The sequence below is a fragment of the Callospermophilus lateralis genome, chromosome X, assembly GCF_048772815.1.
Source record: "Callospermophilus lateralis isolate mCalLat2 chromosome X, mCalLat2.hap1, whole genome shotgun sequence".
In the NCBI taxonomy this organism is placed as follows: Eukaryota; Metazoa; Chordata; class Mammalia; order Rodentia; family Sciuridae; genus Callospermophilus; species Callospermophilus lateralis.
In genome coordinates this window covers 12,607,800-12,629,828 of record NC_135325.1, presented here as the reverse complement: position 1 = coordinate 12,629,828, position 22,029 = coordinate 12,607,800, and the positions used below count along the sequence as shown (strand labels likewise).

Below are 22,029 nucleotides of genomic sequence, written 5' to 3'. Positions count from 1 at the left end.
AAGGTATTAAAAAAAAAAAAAGAATTAACCTGAGCACCAAAGTACTCAGCCTCAGGTCTGAGGCTCAATTTTACGGCTCATCAGATTAAAATCATAAAATGGGCAAAACCATCCCTGTGTTAATTTCATGACTTTCCCATTCCAGGGCTTATGGTCAAACATTCTATAGACTGAGTCTGCTCAGCCTCTGGTTCTTAATAATTCCAGGGACATCTTTGAGATTTAGAAAAATATTTTCATGCTTGCCTCTATTAACTCTTCTTTTTTCAGAGAGCCTTAAAAACAGCCTGTGTTAGAAGTCAAAGGTTTAACACGTTCTCTTGTAATCTCAGCTATGTGTACTTCCTATTGAAATGATGGAGGTCTTAGTATCAGTGGGAACAGCACCTCAGGACAGACATGATGCTAGAAGTGAAAATGACACTGGATAAATAGTTCAGGGAATTATTCTGTTACATAGAAAGTACTGATTCTCCACAATGGTGTTCTGGCTTATTCCCACTTGTTTGGGGCCAATTAGGGAAGTTCCATGCCATTCCCAGCAGGGATGATAGTCAGGCTTGTACCATCCTCTTAGTAATGGCTTCTCAGGGTTCAGGAGCATTGGATAGAAATGTGAGCACTGACATTCTTAAATCCCAATCTTATTTGTAAGGAGTTCTGAAAAAAGGAAATTCTTTACACTTCAAACTTGGAAGGCTTCTGAGAAGCCAGGAAACACAGTATGGGAAGAAGGGGGAAAATAAATGGTCAGTTACATGAAGATGGATTTTATGACATCGGGTGATTGAAGACTTTTTTAAGTCTTCATAAGATCTGAGCAGTGAGTCACCTGCCCCTTCCCTAAAATTACCATAAGGACCTCTGTTTTTTCAAACTTAAAGATGCCTACACATCATCTGCAGGATCTTGTAAAAATTCAGATTTGGATTCAGGAGGTCTAATGGGGCCTGAAATTCCCATTTTTAATGAGCTCACAGGTTGCTAAATGCTGCAGATCCATAGACCTTATTTAGAGCCCCATGGATCTAGATGAGCAATTAGGGTCCAGCCACATATCCCCCAAGGCTAACTGAATCACTTGTTTCCTGGGATTACTCAGCTACCTTGTAATGTAGGAACAAGCATTAGGTGCTGATTTTCTTTTGCAGTGAGTGACCTCTAGTGAGTGAAAAATAAGTTGCTTTTCTGATTTTAGGGAATAAAATCAATGCTGAGTTCCAATTGGGTATTGGAACAAGTCCAACACTTTTCTAACTCTAGCAATCCAGCATCTCTATTGTTGAGTAACAACATGGGTCCCAAATTTAGTGGCTTGAAAGAGTCACTTTATTTTTCTCTTGATTTTGTGGGCAGGATTTTAACAGAGGCTCAGATGGGTGCTTCTTGCTTGGGCTTCTCACATAGTTGTAATCTGATGTTGGTAGGGGCTACAGTCCTCTGAAAAGCTATTGGGCTGGGGCTCCCAGCTTGCACACTTACATGGCTGGCCTTGGATACTGGTCAACAGGGAGCTCAGTCATGTTTGTCATTGGAGTACCTAAACTTGGTCTCTCAATGTTTCTTGGGCTTCTCACAGCATGGTAAACTGTGAGGAACTATCTAGAGCATGAGCAATCTGAATAGAAGCCACAAGACTCCTTCTGACCTACCACTGGAAATCACACAACATCATGTCCCTTTCTATACAGTACAAGCAAGTCACCCGAGCCAACCCAAATTCCAGGGAAGGAAAGGGAATTATGGCCATTTTTTAATCCACCACAATTCCTTTTCCATATTAAATAGTCAAGTGGTATTTTACTTGTTCTGGGGCCTAAGATTCTGTATGACTTGTCACATACATGAGGAATCTTCCTTCTGGTCCATTAATCTGATCTGCTGATTTCTCACCAGGAGGGAAAGTCACAGTAAAGATCTATTTGGGGCCTAGGTAGAGAGGACCAGAGTTCATTGTGGATAAAGATGCTCACAAAGGGTCTAAGCATCCACATTTGACTTTTACACTCTAATTGTGGCTTGTTTTGAGAGTAAAAAATCACTTTAAATGAATTCAGAGATATCAAGAACATGAATTAAGCTTTACAACACTCTGCTCTGCTTGTCAGAGCTACACGTCAAAATCCTCTAGCAAGGCTGGGTGAAACGATGGAGCTGAAATGAAATAGACTGTAAGGTCCACATTACTCATCATCATTCTAATATTGCCTACTACTGTTGAAAGTTTCCTTCATTAACATGTGCTTTGCTGCTTCTTAAAATAGCTCCATAACCAAATGCTGCAGTTCTGAAAAGCATGATAAAAAAGGTTCTCTGATCATGCTCATTACTGAATATTTTTAGAAGAGCAATAATTAGGATTTGGAGGAAGCCGGGTGCCTCATTATGTCAGCAGAGGGCTTGGCTTCTTTCAGAGACCTACCTCCTAACCAGCCAAAGCAAATCTCTCCCCAACCCCAAACCTACTTTCAGTTACTCAACCACAGACACTTCACCCTCTGGCTTCAAAGAAAGGGTGAGCTCATGTCACCAATGTCTAAATGACTTTCTAAAATCTGTTCATAGCTAGAGTCCTCTTAACATCACAACAGACTAGAGTATGGGAGAAATATCTACCTGCTAAAAGATGGAATGAATTTCTCACGAGAAAGCTTTCCACTGCTCCCACCAAGGTGGGGATGTTGTTCCAGCACCTTCCCACTGACACCAGCTTGAGACTACTCAGGGTTCCTCCACTCACCAGAGCACCCTACACACTTGGGTCAGTTTCAGTGCTATATATGCCCACGTGTTTAGATATTTGCACCCTCTGCCTTCCATTTATTTTTCTGTTTTTGATTCCACTCCCCTAAAGGGTGATAAAACAAAGTTTTTCACCTGGTGGCAAACCCTAACTCAGTCCTCTGAGTCACAGAACATGAAAAACTGAATGTTCCGTCCCTAACATCAGCAGCACCACTAGCAGATGACATCAAAAGAAAGTTTCAGAAGGGACATCCTAGTTGGGTTTAGAAGACTGAAAAATTCAGGATGAACCAGGTCATTGAGGGATCAATATTCATCTAGTCATTCATTCAACAGTGTTCCTACAGTGTCTGTTTGTCACCCAGTGCTAAGAACATAGAAGAGTTTCTTCTCTCAAGTATCTTATAGGCAGGTGGAGGAAACAGTTACTGAAAAAGTTGTTCTATAAAAATCTTGCAGTATTTGAAGGCAAAGAGCAATGGCACATGGGAGGGAATAACAAACAAAAAGTCCTGGTCTGGGGTTGAGGGATTTCCTTGAGGAAGTGACACCAGACTGAAACCCAAAGAATGACCAAGTATTAACCAGATAGATTGTGTTGCTGACAGTGTTAGCAGAGGAGAACCAACATTTTCAGAACACTAAAGTTCAGTATGGCTGGGCCAAGGCAGGCACAGTGTATTTCCCAGCTCCATAGAATACAACAAGAACAAAATCTGCAGATCTGCAGCACAGGAGTCTTACTTTAGGGAGTAAAGAGGAGAGGGTCTGAGATGAGGCTAGAAAGAAGCACAGAGAAGAGATCATGCAAGCTGCTTCAGAACCAAATTAAGGATTGGGCTCTAAATTCAGAGGACAGTGGAAAGCCAATAAAGGGGTCTGAGCAGGCAGATTTCGAAAGCTCACTCTGAGCCAGGCATAGTGGCACACTCCTATAATCCCCGAAACTCAGGAGGCTGAGGCAGGAGGATCCAAAGTTCAAAGCCAGCCTCAGCAATTTAGAAAGATCACTCTGAGCCAGGCATGGTGGCGCACACCTATAATCCCAGTGGCTTGGAAGGCTAAAGCAGGAGGATCACAAATTCCAGGCCAGTCTCGGGAACTTAGGTCCTAAGCTATTTAGTGAGATTCTGGGCATGTAGATCAGTGGCAAAGTGTCCCTGGGTTCAATCCACAGTACTGAAAAAAAAAATCACCTTGTAGATCTTGTTATGTGGGTTGAAGTGGGATGTCACTTAGTGATACAGCACTTGTCCAGTTTTCATGAAGCCCTGGGTTTCATCCCCTGCATCACACACACACACACACACACACACACACACACACACACACGGTACCACTGGAGACTGCTTTTGAGGCTCTTGCTGTGATATTTGAACAAGATTGTGTTGGATTGATTAAGGATGAGAGAGGAAAAAGGTGGGTGAATTAGGAAAACTTTTTGAAAAATAGGTTGGTGATTGGAAATTGACCAGATATGGGGACCGAGGGCAAGAGAAAAGGCATAGATGAGTCCCAAGTCACTGTATCCAGCTACCCCATCTCTCAGTTAAGAAGACTAAGGTTAATAACCTGCCTTCCTAGGGTTTGAATGACTTGCCCAATCCTGTAAATTGAGGACATGATACCTTTGTCCCTGGGCTCTATCATGCTGTCCCATGTGTGATGTCTCTAAGTGGTTGTAATGATATTGGGTAGAAAGATCTCGGTTGCCAACATATTATTTCAGTTGACAACAGAATTTTGAGCATGAATCCACTTCTATATTAATATTTATGACCTCTTTATAGCCTGTATTGGTTGGCATACACAAACATATCTTTGAAGACTTTAAGAAATTCTAATAGAACTATTACATATTGGCACCCTCCGTGTTTATTTTACTCAGTCCCGTGTATTCCACATGAAAGAGCTTTTGAATGGTAAAACTGCCATGCAGAGTAGACTTTTGGATAAAATCATCCAGAACCCCACAGACATGTTCTTAGAACAGAGATAACAAAAACAGTATATTTTCTCTTCTTTTCCTTCAGTATAACATGACACAGACTTCCTTGGAAGAGGAGGAGTAGCTGTGATGTGACTAATTCATTGACTCAGTTATTTTTCACCCACTTACTCATTTGATTTGCATTTATTGAGCACCTTCCATGTGCTAGACACAGGGGCATTGAGCTGAGTGCTGGGGATGAAAAGACAAGGCTTAATCTGTGCCTTCAAAACGTTTCTATGTGGAGTCAGATATTAAAAATCCCTTTGTTAACAGAATATGTGTTTATGTCTAAAATGTTGTAGATTCTGCCTGGTAATATCAGAAAAGACTTCCCAAAGGTAGAACCTTGAAGCTGGACCATGCAGGTTAAGGAGGAGCTCTGTAGTTGATATGGGCAGGGAAATGTTATCCAAGGCAGAAAGGATGGGCTTGGCATGATTCAACTCAGGAGCCAGATGAGTGTATGGTGCACCCTGGGAACAGGCCTGGGATTACTCCACAGGATTTATGGCAGGGGGAAAGTGTTTAGAACTGAGGCTAGAAGAGTTGGGGCCAGACCTGAAGGCTTTCCTGACAAATTAAGAGTTCCAACTTTGTCCTGGAAAGGAGGAACATGAAACAAAATGGGTCAACCAAACTAATCTTAGTTTTATCTCCTCTCCTGTTTGAACAGGAATGTTTGTTCCAACCCAGAGAACAGAAGGCATCTCAACATCAGACATCATCACCAGAATTGTCCGGGACTATGATGTTTATGCCCGACGCAATCTCCAGAGAGGGTACACAGCCAAGGAACTGAATGTCAGCTTTATAAATGTAAGCATACCCCTCCACATCCTTTGCGGACCACCACATCACACCTCCACCACTACCACTGCAGCCATCTACCAAGGGGTTACTATGTGCCATGCAGTGTTCTAAATGCCTTGTATTAGCTGGGTGCTATGGCACATGCCTCCAATCCCAGAGACTCAGGGAGGCTGAGACAGGAGGAACACAAGTTTGAGGCTAGGATCAGCAAGTGAGACTCTGTCTCAAAATAAAATATAAAAAGGACTGGGGATGAGGGATGTAGCTCAGTGGTTAAGTGCCCCTGGGTTCAATTCCTGGTACTAAAAATAAAAACAAAGCTTTGCATTTATTGTCCCATTTAATCCACATAACAACCCAATGATGTATTTTTATCTCCATTTTACAGATGAAGAAACCAATTTCCAAAGGGGTAACATAAGTTAACCAATGAGCTTCCTCACTTCCCTTCCCTCATCCCAACCTCCCTCTTAAGTTTTCAGACCTGAGTAAAGGTTTTCTGGGAAATCTTGCCCCTTGCAAAAGGCAAGATTTGTCTTCTGCTTAAAGGGAAAGAAGGAGGGTGAGTGAAGCAATGAAATGCTAAGCCCAGAGAAAATTCTTTCTTGTTTTAACATTTAAAAATTTTCATTTTCTTTAGGGCTTACAGCTGCTCATTAGAAACCTTAACAACCGTTTTTTATTGTCCAGAGAAATTACAGCTGCTTAAATAAAGTCTAAAGTCTTTGACCTCTTTTTGTATTTCTACTGTATTGTTCCCACAGAGGTGTTGTTAGTTTAATAATAGAGCAACTGTTAAAACAATCTTTAAAACAAGCAAAACAAGCTGTTCCAAAGCAAAAGGGCAACCCCATGGCTGGAGGTGATGTTAGCAAGTCTGGACAACTGTATTTACCTGGCCTCCAAGAAGCTGATACCTTTGATGAAAACAAGAGTCCTCCATACATACAGAATTCCAACTCCCAGAAATAGATACGATACTTTGAAAGAGTGATTTGTCTTCAAAACTATGTATTTACACCAGGTAGCACACCTGTAATCCCAGCTATTGGGAAGGCTGAAGCAGGAGGATCACAAGTTCAAGGCCAGCAACTCAGCAACTTAGCAAGACCCTGTCTCAAAATAAAAAACTAAAAGGGCTAGGGATGTGGCTCAGTGGTAAAATGCCCCTGGGTTCAATTCCCATTACCAAAAACAAAAAAAAGAATAAGATTTAAAAAAACTAGGTACTTATCATTACATGCAGACATAATTATGCAGCACTTACATAATTGATACTGGCACCTTCAAAATAGGAGAGGTTCATTAATTGTAAATCAGTGATTATTAATTGTCCTCATGAGGCAGAGAGTACTGGGAGTCCAGGCTCTGTTGCTTCGCACAAGCCGGGCAACAAAATGGAAAATGTCAGGTTCGAGTGGCACCAGAACAAGTGGCTGAAAAGAATTCAGTCAAAGTGATTATTTGGTATCTTACAGAGAATAAAGCCCTGGTTATTTCAATAAATTAAACTGTCTGTTCTTTTAAATTGAATTCAGTCAACCATCCAAGCATGGCAAGCCATTTCCAAAAGTCATTGCTCATTCTTTTTAAATGGTCTTTCGATAAGCCACTTAGCTCAAGGAACCGTGCAGACAGTGTGGATGCGCTCACTGCCTTTCTGTGACAACAAACCTGGCCGTAGCTCAGAGATGAAATTGAATGTGTTGGATAGGCGTGTAGATGAATCACAGAACCTCAGAAGTGGTAGGGACCTGACAGGGGCCAGTCATTAAGTCTAAGTCCCTTGATTCAGAGATGAAGAAAGCAGAACCCAGAGAGGGAACCTGGCCAGCATCCCTCAAGTAAGGGAGAGGTGGAGGTGGCAGCAGGTCCCAGTATCATGACTCCCCAGCCCAGTGCACCCCATTGCTGCCCCTGAGATCTGTACACAGTAACCATCTCCTGTGCAAAATGGAAGACAATGATATAAACTCAACAGCTAAAATGTCTTGAGAGTTTATCATGTGCCCATCTGAGTGTTTTACCTGGATTATTTCACTTAATCCTCATGATAAGCCTATAAGATTGGGTATAATGACCTCATCGAACACAGGGGTGAGAAAACAGAGGCCCAGAGAGGTTGAACAACGCACTTAAGGTCACATAATAAATGATAAAAGACTGAATGACTTCCCACAGCATAAATGTATGTGTATTTTGCTGAGTTGTGACATATACATAGCTCATACCTCACCCTGAGGCTACAGTAAGGTTTGGAAGATCTATCCAAGGAAGATCTGTATCAGTTTCATAATATTCAAGGTGCTTTGGAAAATTCTGAATTACAAAATGAAGTTGAGTCCCACATAGTGAAGAAAAACAATATGTCTTTTTACCCTTTTAGTGGAAAACGTATGATTTTATGGCTGAAGACTCTTTGCCTCATGTTATTTTCATTGTTTTGATATAATGTTCATGATGTAACACAGATAAATGCCAGTGTCATTTAATCTCAATGAGACAGTCAATGTATATCAAACAACTGAAAAATGCCAGGCATGTGCCAAGCACTTGTATGCATTGTCTTATTTAATTTACCACCATTTTACAGATTAGAAAACAGGTTTAGAGGTGACATATGACTTGCCCAACACACAGTGGCTTTCAGGCATATAGATAGACAGCATTGCTGCATAAATTCCCTAACAAGAAAATTCAAGCATCAGAGATGCTATCAGAAGAAAAACCTTCTTCATCACCAAGGAAATTGATGCAGTCCAACTAGCTTATTGGAAAATATCATTACAACGAAAATTTCGGTATAACACACAGGTTCAAAAACTCAGTGAATGGCCCACTTATTGCAAGCAATATTGGTTTTAACAATGTCCTAGTTAACCAGAAACCCATTCTGTACACAATCTGTACTTTTGTCTAAGTACCAGAAAAATTGAGTGAGATATTTGCCTAATAAAGGGCAACTGTGGGGGCTGGGGTTGTGGCTCAGTGGTAGAGCACTCTTGTAGTATGTGTGAGGCACTGGGTTCAGTTCTCAGCACCACATAAAAAATAAACAAAATAAAGGTATTGTGTCCATCTACAACTAAAAAAAGGAATTTTTTTAATAAAAGGGCAACTGTATCTTTTTTATTTTTTCTCTTATATAAGTGAATTTAGCTCATAGACATTTAACAGAATTAAAATAACTTGTACTTCCCTTTACATATCCAAATAGATTAATGAAAAATGACTTTCTTATAAGAATTGCCCATCCTGTCAATCTAGCCCTTGGGAAATGGCAACATCCTGACTCTTAATGTTAGAAACAAATACAAGTTGACATAAAATGTGACCATTAGTGTGAATGATTGATCTCTCTCATGCCCTCTTAGATAGATCTACTTCTTTCTTCTATAAATTTTGACCAGGAAAAGAAGTACCGTTTCCAGAACCAGGTGGACAAGATGAAAGAAAAGGTCAAGAATGTGGAGGAAAGATCAAAGGAGTTTGTTAACAGAGTGGAAGAAAAGAGTCATGATCTAATTCAGAAGTGGGAAGAGAAGTCAAGGGAATTCATTGGCAACTTCCTAGAACTGTTCGGACCTGATGGAGCATGGGTATGTAATTATTTCACTTAGCCCCACAGGAATGAGTGTTTTTAGTTTATCTTCCTTTTCATGGAGCACTATGTCACTCCCTTATTGAGTTATGGCTTTACCTCTCAACATTGTACACAGTAGCACCCAAAGGCAGGGCTGGTCTCTTTCTCTTCTTTGTCCAGAGGTTCCTAGCCATTCAGTAATCATTGAATGTCAGTTATTGCAGAGTTTAGTTCTGTGGCTTATCCAAGTCTCCCAGTTGGAGATGATGTAAAGCTTGAGATTAAGGGTAAGCAGTCATTCACTGGCAGCATGGAGCTTGTGTTGCAAGCCAAGGCCAGTGGCTCTTGGATCAACCACAGGTATTTATGTTTTGGGGAGGAGAATGCAAAAGAAGTACAGCTGCTTTGGTTACCTTTTGTTGTCAGGAATCTTCCGCTTTTTTCTTTTGGAAGAGAGAAAGAGAGAAGAGGTAGAATTTTGCCTTATAGCTGTGCCCATCGTGACCTTTCTTATTTTTTTCTTTTAAATTTTTTAAAAATTTGTTCTAATTAATTATACATGATAGCAGAATGCATTTTGATTCATTGAACACAATTTCAGCACAACTTTTCATTTCTCTGGTTGTACACGATGTAGCATCACACCATATGTGCAGTTATACATGTACCTAGGGTAATGATGTCCATCTCATTCCACCATCTTTCCTATTCCCATGCCCCTTCCCCTTTGCTCAATCAAAGTTTCTCCATTCTCCCCATGCCCACCCTCATTATGGATCAGCATCCATTTATGAGAGACAACAGTTGGCCTTTTGATTTTGAGGATTGGCTTACTTCACTTCGCATGATATTCTCTAATTCCATCCATTTACCTGCAAATGCCATAATTTTATTCTCTTTTAATGCTAATTAATATTCCATTGTGTATATATAACCACAATTCCTATTTTTTTTCATGGCATACAAGGGTTGGGACAAATCACAAAATCTTAGGGATTGAGGCCATGAACTGAGAAAAAATATAAATCATCTTCTTGCCTAAATTCTATAGACAATTTTGAATGATAACTATGGAAAGGGAAAAAAGAATATTCTGAAAGCCACCTAGATCTCCATTGTTATTTCTACCATGCTTGCCCTTCCTGAGGAAATAACTATTATTGTCAGTAGAGCTAAGGAGGATTCTATGAAACAAATACTTTTAATGCTGACTTTCCTTGTAAAACAAAAATACATGATTCCTCTTGCTTTTTCTGATTTTAAGTAGCTTACATTTCCTATTATGATATGAGAAGTCTCTAATGAAATCCACATTGACTTAATTATTTTATTGTTGGGTTTTCACTGCTGCCTCTGCTCATTTGAGCTCATTCATTATAGGATTATCTAAAAGTAAAACACTCAATAATAGAAAAAGAACAATGTTTGTGAAGAGATGGCTTACTTAAAGCCAAGTGGCCTCAAAGTGATTATAGAGGTGGATGTTATAGGCCAACCTTGTCCTATCTATTTGTCTGAGTTTGAAAAGGAGAGGTAGAAATTTTGCAAGGGCTGTTTGAGCTCTTAGTAACTTCTAGAAAGAGCTGGCAAGAGTGGAAGAGCCAGGTGCTGGATTCCCTTTCATTTTCCTCAGGCCTGTTAAAAATTTCAGTTCCAACAATTTAATCCATGACATTTATTAATGTTCTAGTCTGTGCATGGCACTATGGAAGAACACAAAGATAGACAAAGTAAAGACTCTGTTCTCTGATGTTTAGAACATGAAGTTGGAAATTTCTCACTTATCTCATGCATAACTTAGTGGTTCATGTTTTCAAAATTAACTTTCAGGCTCTGAAGGAATAGCTAGTGTTTTTTTTTTTTTTAATGAAACCATATAGGTATTCATTTGCTTACAGGGATTCAGAAATGTGTGTCTGCTGAGAGGCTCTCATATTGTAATACAAGGGGTGGATGTTTTCTCCACTTGGGGTGAGCAAACACAGGAAAAGGATATAATTTTGAAGCAACTTTATGGCCCTAGTCCTTTCAAGCACCCAGTGAAGGCAAAATAGTAGCTGGAATTGTTCTTAGGGAGTCTGGTGACAGTGAGCTGAGGTGATTTTTAAGAAATGAAACCCAGCTTAGAGACTGGAGGTTTTTCTTTTTCAAACTTGCTATTAGTGTCAAAACTGTTATTAACATTAATTTACTGTATCAGCCAGACTTAGACATTACTTTTTTCCTGTTGACATTAAAAGTACGGAAATAGTACAAGGATGTTAAACGCCAAGATAAGTAATTTGCTTTTCATGAATATGCTATTATTATAATAATTCTTTATTTGTGGATTTGGGACTGGAACTCATTTCTTAAACTAGAGGATCTGCATTACCTGCAAATGCAGTATTGATACAAATTACCCAAACTTGGAAAGGCACAAAATAGAAGAATTTAAGGTACAAAATTTGGTACAGCTGGATCAGTATGCAGCATAATATGTAGCTTATAATGGGTACTCCATAATGTTTATGGATAAATGGACATATGAATGAATGGATGTGTGAGATAGACCCATTCACAGAACCTTCTAGCATTTACGAAGGATATGATGAGGACTGAACCTTCTTCTATGCCATTAGTTTTTCATTGCTTATGGTGCCGGATTACATTTTTGTATTTGGTGGATTAAACTCAATAGGCAGATTTAGTTTGCTTTGCTCTCAGCAATATTTTAAAGTTTCTTTTAGAGAGGGCATGAACTTCTCTACTTTTTCATGGTCACCTCATTCCCCATAGCTTCTCCCTGTCCCCCTACCTGACTCACACATTTATGCTGCCCACCTGGCTCCAGGGAATATTTGAATTTGCTCCTTATCCACTGTGGGAGGATACTGCATAAGGAGGTGAATAGCAGGAAGTAGAAACATTGGGGGCCATCTTGGAGGCTGTCAGCCACAATGGCTTCTGAAAATTTAAAGCAAGCAATCTTTGTATGTCTTAAATGCTATAATGGATTATCTTTGCCCACTTATTCAGTTTGATTGGTGAATTATGAAAGTACAAGCTGTTGTTTTCCAATCTCATCACTCTACTTATTCAACTACTTTTGTTGATTCTTCTTCTCTTTCTCCTCCTTCTCATTCTTCTACTGGGGATTGAACCCAGGGGCACTTTACTCCTGAGCTATGTCCCCAACCCTTTTTATTTTTGAGATAGGGTCTCACTAAGTTACTGAGGCTGGCCTGGAACTTTCAATCCTCCTGCCTTAGACTCCCAAATAGGGATTACAGGCATATGCAATTACAGGCATGTGCAATTGGGCTTACAGGCATGTGCAATTGCTCCCAGTTTGATCCTCCTCCTCCTCCTCCTCCTCCTCCTCCTCCTCCTCCTCCTCCTCCCCTCCCTCCCTCCCTTTCTTCTCCCTCTCCTCCTCCTCCTCCTCCCCCCCGTACTAGGAATTAAACCCAGAGACATTACCACTGAGTTAGACCACTAGCCCTTTATATATATATAATTTTCTTTTAAATTTTGAGACAGGGTCTCACTAAATTGCCTAGGTTGGCCTCAAATTTGTAATCCTCCTTGCCTCAGCTTCCTGAGCTCTAGGATTACAGGCATGCACTGCTGCACCCAGCTTGCTTAATTCTAAGTAGTCTTGACTCATACTCAGAAAGTATCCTATAACCTAGCCAGAATGGCAAAGGGAAGCCTTCTGTTAGTCAGCTTTGTGTTACTGTAACAAAATCAGCTTTAAAAGAGGAAAGGTTTATTTTGGCTCACAGTTTTGGAGGCTTCAGTCCAGGGTTGATTGGCTCCATTGTTTCTGTGTCGTGGTGAAACAGTACATCATAGCAGGAGTATGTGGTAAAGGAAGCTGCTCATCTCATGGCAGCTGGGAAGTGAAGGGAAATAGGAAGAAAGGGGGTCCCAGAATTCCCTTTGAGGATTCCTCCCAGTGACAGGAAGACCTCCCACTAGGTTTCCACTACCTCCCATTAGTGCTATGAGCAGGAGACCAAACCTTTAACAAGTGGGCCTTTGAGGGATATTCCAGACCCAAACTATAGCACCTTTCCAACAGAGACACAGTATTAATTCTCTTTGGTGGGTGTGCTTATGAAAGACATACTGTCTCAACGAAGGGTCTTTTTCAAAGTAGTACTTAGTACTGAGGGTCAAGGAACCTAGGTCAGGAGATGTTGACCCAGTATTCGGCGTTTGATTTGGGGATATGGTCTTCCCAGCAAAACTTTTTTGTTTTTATTTCAAATATCTGACTTCTCAGAGAAAATACATTCTATTCAAATATCAGCTACTCAACCACATATGCTGTTTTTAAAAATATTATGTATTATTTTGAATGAGCTGCCCTTGTATTCATTCATTAACTCTGAAGGCAGAATTCATTCCTGTTTAAAATTAAATGACTCTAATTGATTTTTTTTAAAGAGAGAGAGAGAGAGAGAGAGAGAGAGAGAGAGAGAGAGAGATTGAGAGAGAGAGTGTTTTAATATTTATTTTTTGGTTTTCGGCGGACACAACTTCTTTGTTTGTATGTGGTGCTGAGGATCGAACCCAGGCCGCACGCATGCCAGGCGAGAGCACTACTGCTTGAGCCATATCCCCAGCCCCTCTAATTGATTTTTACCATGCAAATAAATACAGACTCATTCCTTGAGCACCAGGAGAGAATATTTTTAAGTCAGGAGCAAGTTTTTAATTCATCGTAGACCAGTAAACTCTTCTTGCTCCAGTCCAATCAATGATACATCCTATGCCAACCAAGCAGGCATGCATCATCTGATATATGAGATTACCTTTTTAAAAATATTTTTTTAGTTATTGATGGACCTTTATTATTTTTTAATATTTTTTAGTTGTCAATGGACCTTTATTTCATTTATTGATACACAGTGCTGAGAATTGAATGCAGTGCCTCACACATGCTAGGTAAGCGCTCTGCCACTGAGCTACAACCCAAGCCCTATGAGATTACCTTTTAATCAAGTGGACTGTGTATGTCCATTTTTACAAAGAACAGATTTACATAATGTGAGGTCCATTGCTAATTTGACAAATCATGGCATATATATATATATATATATATATATATATATACACACATATATATATATATATACATATATATATATACACACACACATATACATAATAAAATTTGCATTTTAATGATTTAAGATTACAGTGGCATTAAGTACATTCGCATTGTTGTGTAACCATCACCACCATCTATCTCCAGAGCCTTTTCATCATCCCAAACAGAAACAAAAACACTCTGTGCCTCTTAAAAACTCCCTTCTAGCCCCTGACAAACATCATTCTACTTTCTATCTCTGTGAATTTGTGTAGTCTAGGTATACTGTATTATATCAGTAGAATCATAGTTTTTGTCATTTTGTGTCTGGCTTATTTTACTTTGTATAATGTCTTCAACGCCCATTCATGTTGTAGCCTGGACCAATATTGTAGCAGCTCTCTAAAGGCTGAATAATATTCCGTTGTGTGTATATATGTACCACCTCTTGTTTATCCATTCTTCTGTTGATGGATTTTGATTGTTGCCACCTTTTGGAAATGGTCGATAATACTAGTATGAACATTGGTGCTATGTGCATCTGTTTGGGTCCCTGTTTTCAATTCTCTTGGGTATGTACATGGAGATGGAATTGCTGGATTATATAGTAATTCTATGTTTAATTTTTTGAGGAAATTCATACTGGTTTCCACAGTGGCTACACTATTTCATATTCCTAGTAACAATGCACAAAAATTCTAATTCTTCCATATCCTTACCAACACTTATCATTTTATTTCATTTTTATAATAGCCATCTTAATTTTAGGCACTGCTAATTTCAAAGACTGTTTTGAGCCAGGCACAGTGACAAATGCCAGTAATCCCAGTGGCTCAGGAGGCTGACACAGGAAGATCATGAGTTCAAAGCCAGCCTCAGCAAAGTGAGGCGCTAACCAACTCAGTGAGACCCTGTCTCTAAATAAAATACAAAATAAGGCTTGGGATGAGGTTCAGAGTTTGAGTGTCTCTGAGTTCAATCCCTGGTACCCTCACCCTCAAAAAAAGAGGTCAAATACTGTTTTGATTTTGAGAAAGGAGATATAAAATGAAGTCTGTGGATCTGAGATAGATTTCTCACTTGGGACTTTTTAACAGTTGGCTTAAACAAAATTATCTTTAAACAAATGCACAAGTAGATGGGGGTAAACATGAAAAGCTTCTTACTATGAAAGTGGCTAATTACAAGAGAGGTAGTCATGAGCATGGACTCACTTCCTGGCTGGTAGCAAGTTCCTTTGCATCTCTAGGACTCAGTTACAGCATCTGTAAATGGGGAAAGGAAGCTTAGCTGCCTGCTAGGGCTGTTGGGAGAATTAAACTAGTTCACACTTGAAAGCCCTTATAATGGTGCCTGGCACCCAGATGCACATCAGGAACTGTGTAAGGGTTAGTTGTTGATGATGTTGTTTATGAACTTGGCCAGAACTGAAACACCATTCCTCTCTCTCCTTGAGTTTATCTTGCTTACCAGAGGTTCAAACCAATCATACTACAATACTTTTCATTTCTAGCAGACATGCCAGAATATATCTGAAATACTGAAACCTTTAAAGGCATTTGTCAAGACATTTATTGCCTCACTAGATGTTAAGTACTTCTTAAAAGGAAAAACTTTGTAGGAGGGAAATAGAAAATTACTTTCATATGGACAGGACTATAAATGGGATTATTTTCTTGGGGAAAATTTATAAATGGAAACCTCTTAATACAGTAAAAGACTGAATTTAAATACCTTTTCTCTTTGAAAATGCCATGCCATGGTCTTCATTATTTGTTATATTTCTAAAGTGCTTTTCTTCCCAGGAAGCTCATTACAAACTGTCTCATGATCCGATTTAATTCAGCTCCTTTGCAGGGGAACCGCCCTTCAAAATGTACCAGAAACAGATCAGAGAGGCTGCAAATCGAGGCCAGGAGTTGTTTTGCATGGATATCACATTTTATGATGTGTGACACCATTGTTTATCATTAAGGATTCAAATTCCTTCATTCCCTTAGGCAGAATATTCTCATTTCTGAGTCTGATTCAAACTAGAGTAGACAAGATGTAGATTTCTTAGAAAGTGGGTTTCTAATGGAAATGGTGACAATCCATTAACAGCAGGAGGGCTAATGGCTGCCACTAAAAATATACTTAAAGATTACAGTAATAAAAACACATATTTTAAAGTGCCTGCTAGAAGTTCAAGGATTTTTTTTAATGTTGCTGTTAATAATAGGCCACCAGATCCTTCTGGCATTTGATTTTGTCTCATAAATGGGCTTAATATAAGGTAATGCTGTTGTACTATACTATTTTTTTTCTATTTGATTTTGAGGGGAGTTGGATGTCTTTGGGCAGAATTATCAGTGCCCTTAATGGAAGGTAAATAATTGGTGTATTCATAGGCATGTGGAATTTTAAATCTGGAAAGGATTTTAGTGATCAGCAAGTCATCTCTTATATCTACTAGAGGAAACTTGAGACTCTAAAAAGTGATGGGCTAGAGCTTAGGAAGGAAAAATGAGAGCCTGAAGGAATTGATGATGTACCTGAGGTCTTAATATTTTCTCACCTACATCATTATTGTGGTGTCTGCCCTTCTGCTTCATCTCCCTGCCCAAGACATCTGCATTATCTTTCTGTATTCCTACCATACACTTTCTGACTGTTTGTTTTGTTTTCTTACCACATTTTTATTGGTGCATTATAGTTGTACATGATGATTTATTGTTACATATTCATGTATGCACACAATATAACAATATAAACTGGCCAGTGTCACTCCCCAGCACTCCCCCTCCTACCATATACTTTTTTTATGATCATAAAAGTAATATACAGATGACCCTTGGTATCTGCAAGGGATTGGTTGTAGGACTTCCCTTAGATACTGAAATCTATAGATGTTCAAGTCCCTTATATAAACTGGTGTAGTATTTGCATATAACCTATATAATTCTCCTGTATACTTTAAATCATCTCTAGAATACTTATAATACTTAGTACAATGTAAATGTTATATACATATTTCTTATATTATATTGTCTAATGAATAATAACAAGAGAAATGTGTACATGTTTGGCACAAGTACAATTTTTGGTCTACAGTTGGTTGAATCCATAGATGTGGAACTTGCAGATATGAAGAGCCAATTGTATTCATTGTAGAATTATTAGAAAATAAAGACTAAAAGGAGACTAAAAATTACCTGTTGTCTCATCACCCATATCTTTTTCCTTCTTCATTATATACATTACTTCTACAACATTTAAATCATGCAGAACATATTCTAAAATTGTTTTTACTTTATAATTGCTCATGAGCATTTTTTTCATATTAAATACTTTTTAAGAACCTGATTTTCCTCAACTTCTTAGTATTTCATCTGGGAGTTATATGAGATTTCTCTAACCTATTTAGGGAGTTTTTGTTTTGTTTGTTTGTTTTTTCACAGTGCTGGGAATGGAGCCCAGGCCCTGTACACACTGGGTGGGTACTCTACCACTGAGCCTTGTTTGCAGTTTTGTCTGTTATGACACTGCACTGAATATCCATATAAACAATATACATTCACATAGATCTCTGATTATCTTCTCAGGAAAGAAAAAAAATAGCTTTTGCACCTATTGCCCAAATTACCCCTAAGAAAGATGCTACTGTGTTGTCCTCCTACTTTTTCTGTGCCCTCATCCATCAACACAAGCCATTGCAATTTTTTGAAGAAAGTTAGCAATCTGATATATAAACAACTCATTACAATCATTTGCATCTGTTTGATTATCAGTGACTCTGAACATGTTTAGAATTCATTTATAAATTTCTTTTGTGATTACCATATGGAAAACCCCATATTCCTTTCTTATTGTTTTTTATTTTATTTTAATTTCTTATTTCTTATTTTATTTTTATTTCTTATTATGGTTTTTACCTTATTTTTAATTTATAATCTCTAGTATTTATTTATTTATTTGTGGTGCTGGGGATTGAATCCAAAGACGCATGCCTGTTAAGCAGACACTCTAACATTGAGCCAAATCCCCAGTCCCTTTAGTCAAATGTTGCAAAAATTTCCCCCCTAGTTTTCCATTTACCTTTTATCTTATTTTATAATATTTTTTCAAAGTTTTAAATTTTTATGTAGTCAAACATTGACATTTTTCTTTATGGTTTCTTTTATGCTTAAAGATATTTCTAAACAACAAATCTGATCATAGCCCTCCTTTGATTAACATCTTCTCAGGGAGCTTAGGGTGGCAGTCTAGCCTCCTTCTGGAGCTCCAGGCCCAAGCTATTGTCACCCCATAATTTCTAGTCATGCCAAGCAACTTGCACTTAGTACTCTCTACTTTGTGTCCTCTGCTTGGAAAGCTGGTCCTCTCCCCACCAGTCCCCACAAACTTACCATCAACTCTAATCCCTTTTCCTGTGTATTATCAAAGACCCAGATCAGACATAGCCATCTGCTTGATTCTTGTGTTCTGCATCCCCTTCTTCTTGTGCAGTACCCAGGCCCCAGAAGATGTGCATAATAATCTGCAGAACAGAATAATCCAAATGATAAACAAAGTCTAAAATGGCTAGTATTGGTAGAGCTTCCTTAATCTGAAAATACAAAATCTGAAATGTCCCCAAATCTGAAACTTCTTTAGCATTGAATAGATGTACAAGTTAAAAATTCCACCTGACCTAATGTGACAGGTCACAGGCAAAGGACAGATGCACAACAAAAGTATCATGTAAAATTACATTTAGGCTAAGTATATAAGGTTTATACAAAACATAAATTAACTTTGTGTTCAGACTTGGGTCCCATCCCCAAGATATCTCATTATGTATATGCAAATATTCCAAAATTTTAAAAACTCAAAATCTGAGTCACTTCTGGTTCCATGCATTTGATGAAAGATACTCAATCTGTAGGAAAATTGGCTTTGAGGGCTAGTTTAGGATGAAAAGATTGGACTGAGCTTTTTGGGGCCAAGGCTCAGCTGTGAGCAATCAAAAGACCCCAGCCACCATAGGCAGAACCCTCAGAAGGTGGTGGAATGGAGCATCTGGGAGTGGGGATTTGAGCATCAGTCAAAGGGTAGGAGGCCATGTAAGCCTACATGGCCTTTTCTTCTCCTCAGCACCTGGAGGCCTGGCAGGCAGGAACTCAGGGTCAGGACTGAGTTTCCCAGAAAGGTGAAGGACAGTGTCAGGGAAGGGCTCATTTCTGAAAGCACCAAGCAACAGTCACCTGAGGGCCCAGTTTGGGAAACCAATTTTACCAACCAAACCTCCTCTGGAGCATCCCCACATTCTTCTCTACCCCAGCAAATAGCATTGCCACTTCCCAGAAACTGGAATCACTTGATTTCTTACCCTCCTATGAGCAACATATTGTCTGTTAGCAAGTCCCATTGACTTATCCTTCAATAAAAAGCCAGACCATATACTATAGGATGCCATTTTGATGACATTCTGGAAAAGGTAAAACTGTGGGGCCAGAAAACAGATCTGTTGCCAGAGGTGGGGAGAGAGAATGACTACCAGATCATGAGGGAATTTGAGGGCTGATGGAACTCTTCTACACCTTGATCATGCTGATAGTCTCCTAACTGTGTTTGTCAGAACTCATAGAACTGTGCATGAGCAAGGTGAAATAAATATACCTTAATGAAAATATGGAGAAAATATAGTGGGAATCCTACCTTTTCTCACCATCATTACCACTATCACCGTTGGGCCAGCTGCTATATAACCTTGGATTCTTATTGAGATGGTCTGTTCTTCATTGGTCTCGCTGCTCCTGCCTTTGATTCACTAAAGTCTATGCTCAGCACAGCAGCCAGATTGGTTCTCAGAAGACAAAAGCAAATTTTGTTATTCCTTTGCTCAGAACTCTCCAAAGGTTTTTCTTCTCCTCAGAGAAGGCCCTACATAAAATAATCCTTTGTTCTTTCACCAGCCTAATAACTCCCAAACCCTCCCACACTCCTCTCCCACTAGCTCTTTCCACTGCTGCCATGATGGCCTCCCTCCTCCCCTTGAACATGTCCTGTGGTTCTCATAGTAAAAGATAACTGTTCCCACAATAGCTGCCAACACACTTAGCAGCACAGCTCTGTGCTACTTCTCTGGTGATCCCTTAACTCCCTCCCTTATCCTGTTCCCCACCCAGCAGACCCCACTCTACCCCAAGGCCTGCTTGCTCTTCCTAGTGCATACTATGCTTCATTCTTGGAGATTTCTGCCTGATTTCTACTCAACAGAATCTCTCCCTCATCGCTTTCAGGTCTTTGCACAAATAACATTTTTTTCAGGGAGGCCTTTCCTGAGCACCACATTTGTAAATGCAGCCCCCCATGACTACTCCTACTTGCTATATCCTCATCTTATTATTCTCACAGACACAGTTCCATCTGACATACCAAATATTTTGTTTATTATGGGATACCTCCTTAAGTCCATGAGGACAGAGATGTTTGTTTTATTTTATCCTGCCCCTCCAATACTGTTTGCCTGGCAAATAATAGATACTTTGGGGTGGGATTATGGCTTAGCGGTAGAGTGAGCATGTGTGAGGTCCTAGCATGTGTGAGGCCCTGGGTTCGATCCTCAGCACCACATTAAAATAAAGGTATTGTGTCTAACTACAACTAGAAAATAATATTTAAAAAATAGATACTCAATTAAATTGTGTAGACTGAAGAAAAGAAAGAATCCCAAGAACTAGCAGTGATTGTAATCTTATGTATCAGCATCTCTCTAGCTCAGAATTTTGGCCAATTCCTTACCACTCATGGTCTTTGGCAACATGGAATGTAGTCTATGATGTGGGCACAGGTGTTTTGGGGTGGTGTCTTTCCTTTTTGTTTTGCTGCCACCTGAGACTGCTACGTTAACAGACACCTTCTCTCAAATTTCTCTCTAGAAGCAGATGTTCCAGGAGAGGAGTAGCCGGATGCTACAAGCCTTATCACCCAAGCAGAGCCCTGTGAGCAGCCCAACCAGGAGCCGGTCCCCTTCCCGCTCCCCATCACCCACCTTCTCGTGGCTTCCGATCAAAACCTCACCTCCCTCCTCACCCAAAGCAGCCTCAGCCTCCATCAGCAGCATGAGTGAGGGGGATGAGGATGAGAAGTAAAGGTGGCTGGCAGGCAAGAGCCACACCACACAGGAGGGGGAGGGGCACTGGGGATGCCTGGGTGGTGTTTGAAGGGGAAGAATCATGGGAGCTACAGCTCAATAGGGAAGCCCTGAGCTCTGCTAAGGGAAGGTTGATCTGTTCTCCCTCATCTTCCACATGGCCCAGCTGGGCTCAGCATGGAGGTTTCCAGCTGGAGAACCTCCATAAACCTTCTTAGCTTCCTCTAGAATCACTCTAGTTTAACCTTGCTAAAGAGAGGAGCAGAGCACCCAGGGAGACTTGCACTGAGTAGGGTGACTTCTGCTTTGATCCATGCCCCCATCCCCATCAAGTAAACTACCTGTGGAAGCGGCTGTTTCCTCAACCTGCTACTTTTGGCTCTTTAAAGGGCCTTGCACGTTGCCTCCTACCACCCAAGCTCTGCCAGAATAAATTTGTTTCCAATAGAGGTGGCAAAGTGCTTCCGAAATAGTCATGTTAAAGACAAATTCCAGTCTTCTCAGTGCAGCCACTAAGACCTGATGTGGCAACACATCAAATCTTTCCAGTGCCGGGACCATGGCTCAGAGCCAAAACTTTGCTTTGGATCAGATATAAAAGGTGATCTAGTGTGAACCCTAACTTCTCACTCAGAGGACAGTGTTGGCAAGGAGAATTCCACCTAAGTCCTGATGTGCTCCTGGCTGTACTTTCTCATTAT

At 39.9% G+C, this 22,029-nt stretch overlaps 1 protein-coding gene across 1 annotated transcript in view; it reads left to right on the top strand.

Annotated features, from left to right (window-relative positions):
- Pcyt1b (phosphate cytidylyltransferase 1B, choline) overlaps positions 1 to 21,326 on the top strand; it is a 62,529-nt gene extending 41,203 nt beyond the window's left edge. The window contains exons 6-8 of the mRNA XM_077107276.1: positions 5,412 to 5,554; positions 8,959 to 9,147; positions 21,114 to 21,326. Coding sequence (XP_076963391.1) covers positions 5,412 to 5,554; positions 8,959 to 9,147; positions 21,114 to 21,326 — 545 coding nt within the window. The remainder of the gene's footprint in view (positions 1 to 5,411; positions 5,555 to 8,958; positions 9,148 to 21,113) is intronic.
- The last annotated feature ends 703 nt before the right edge of the window (positions 21,327 to 22,029 follow it).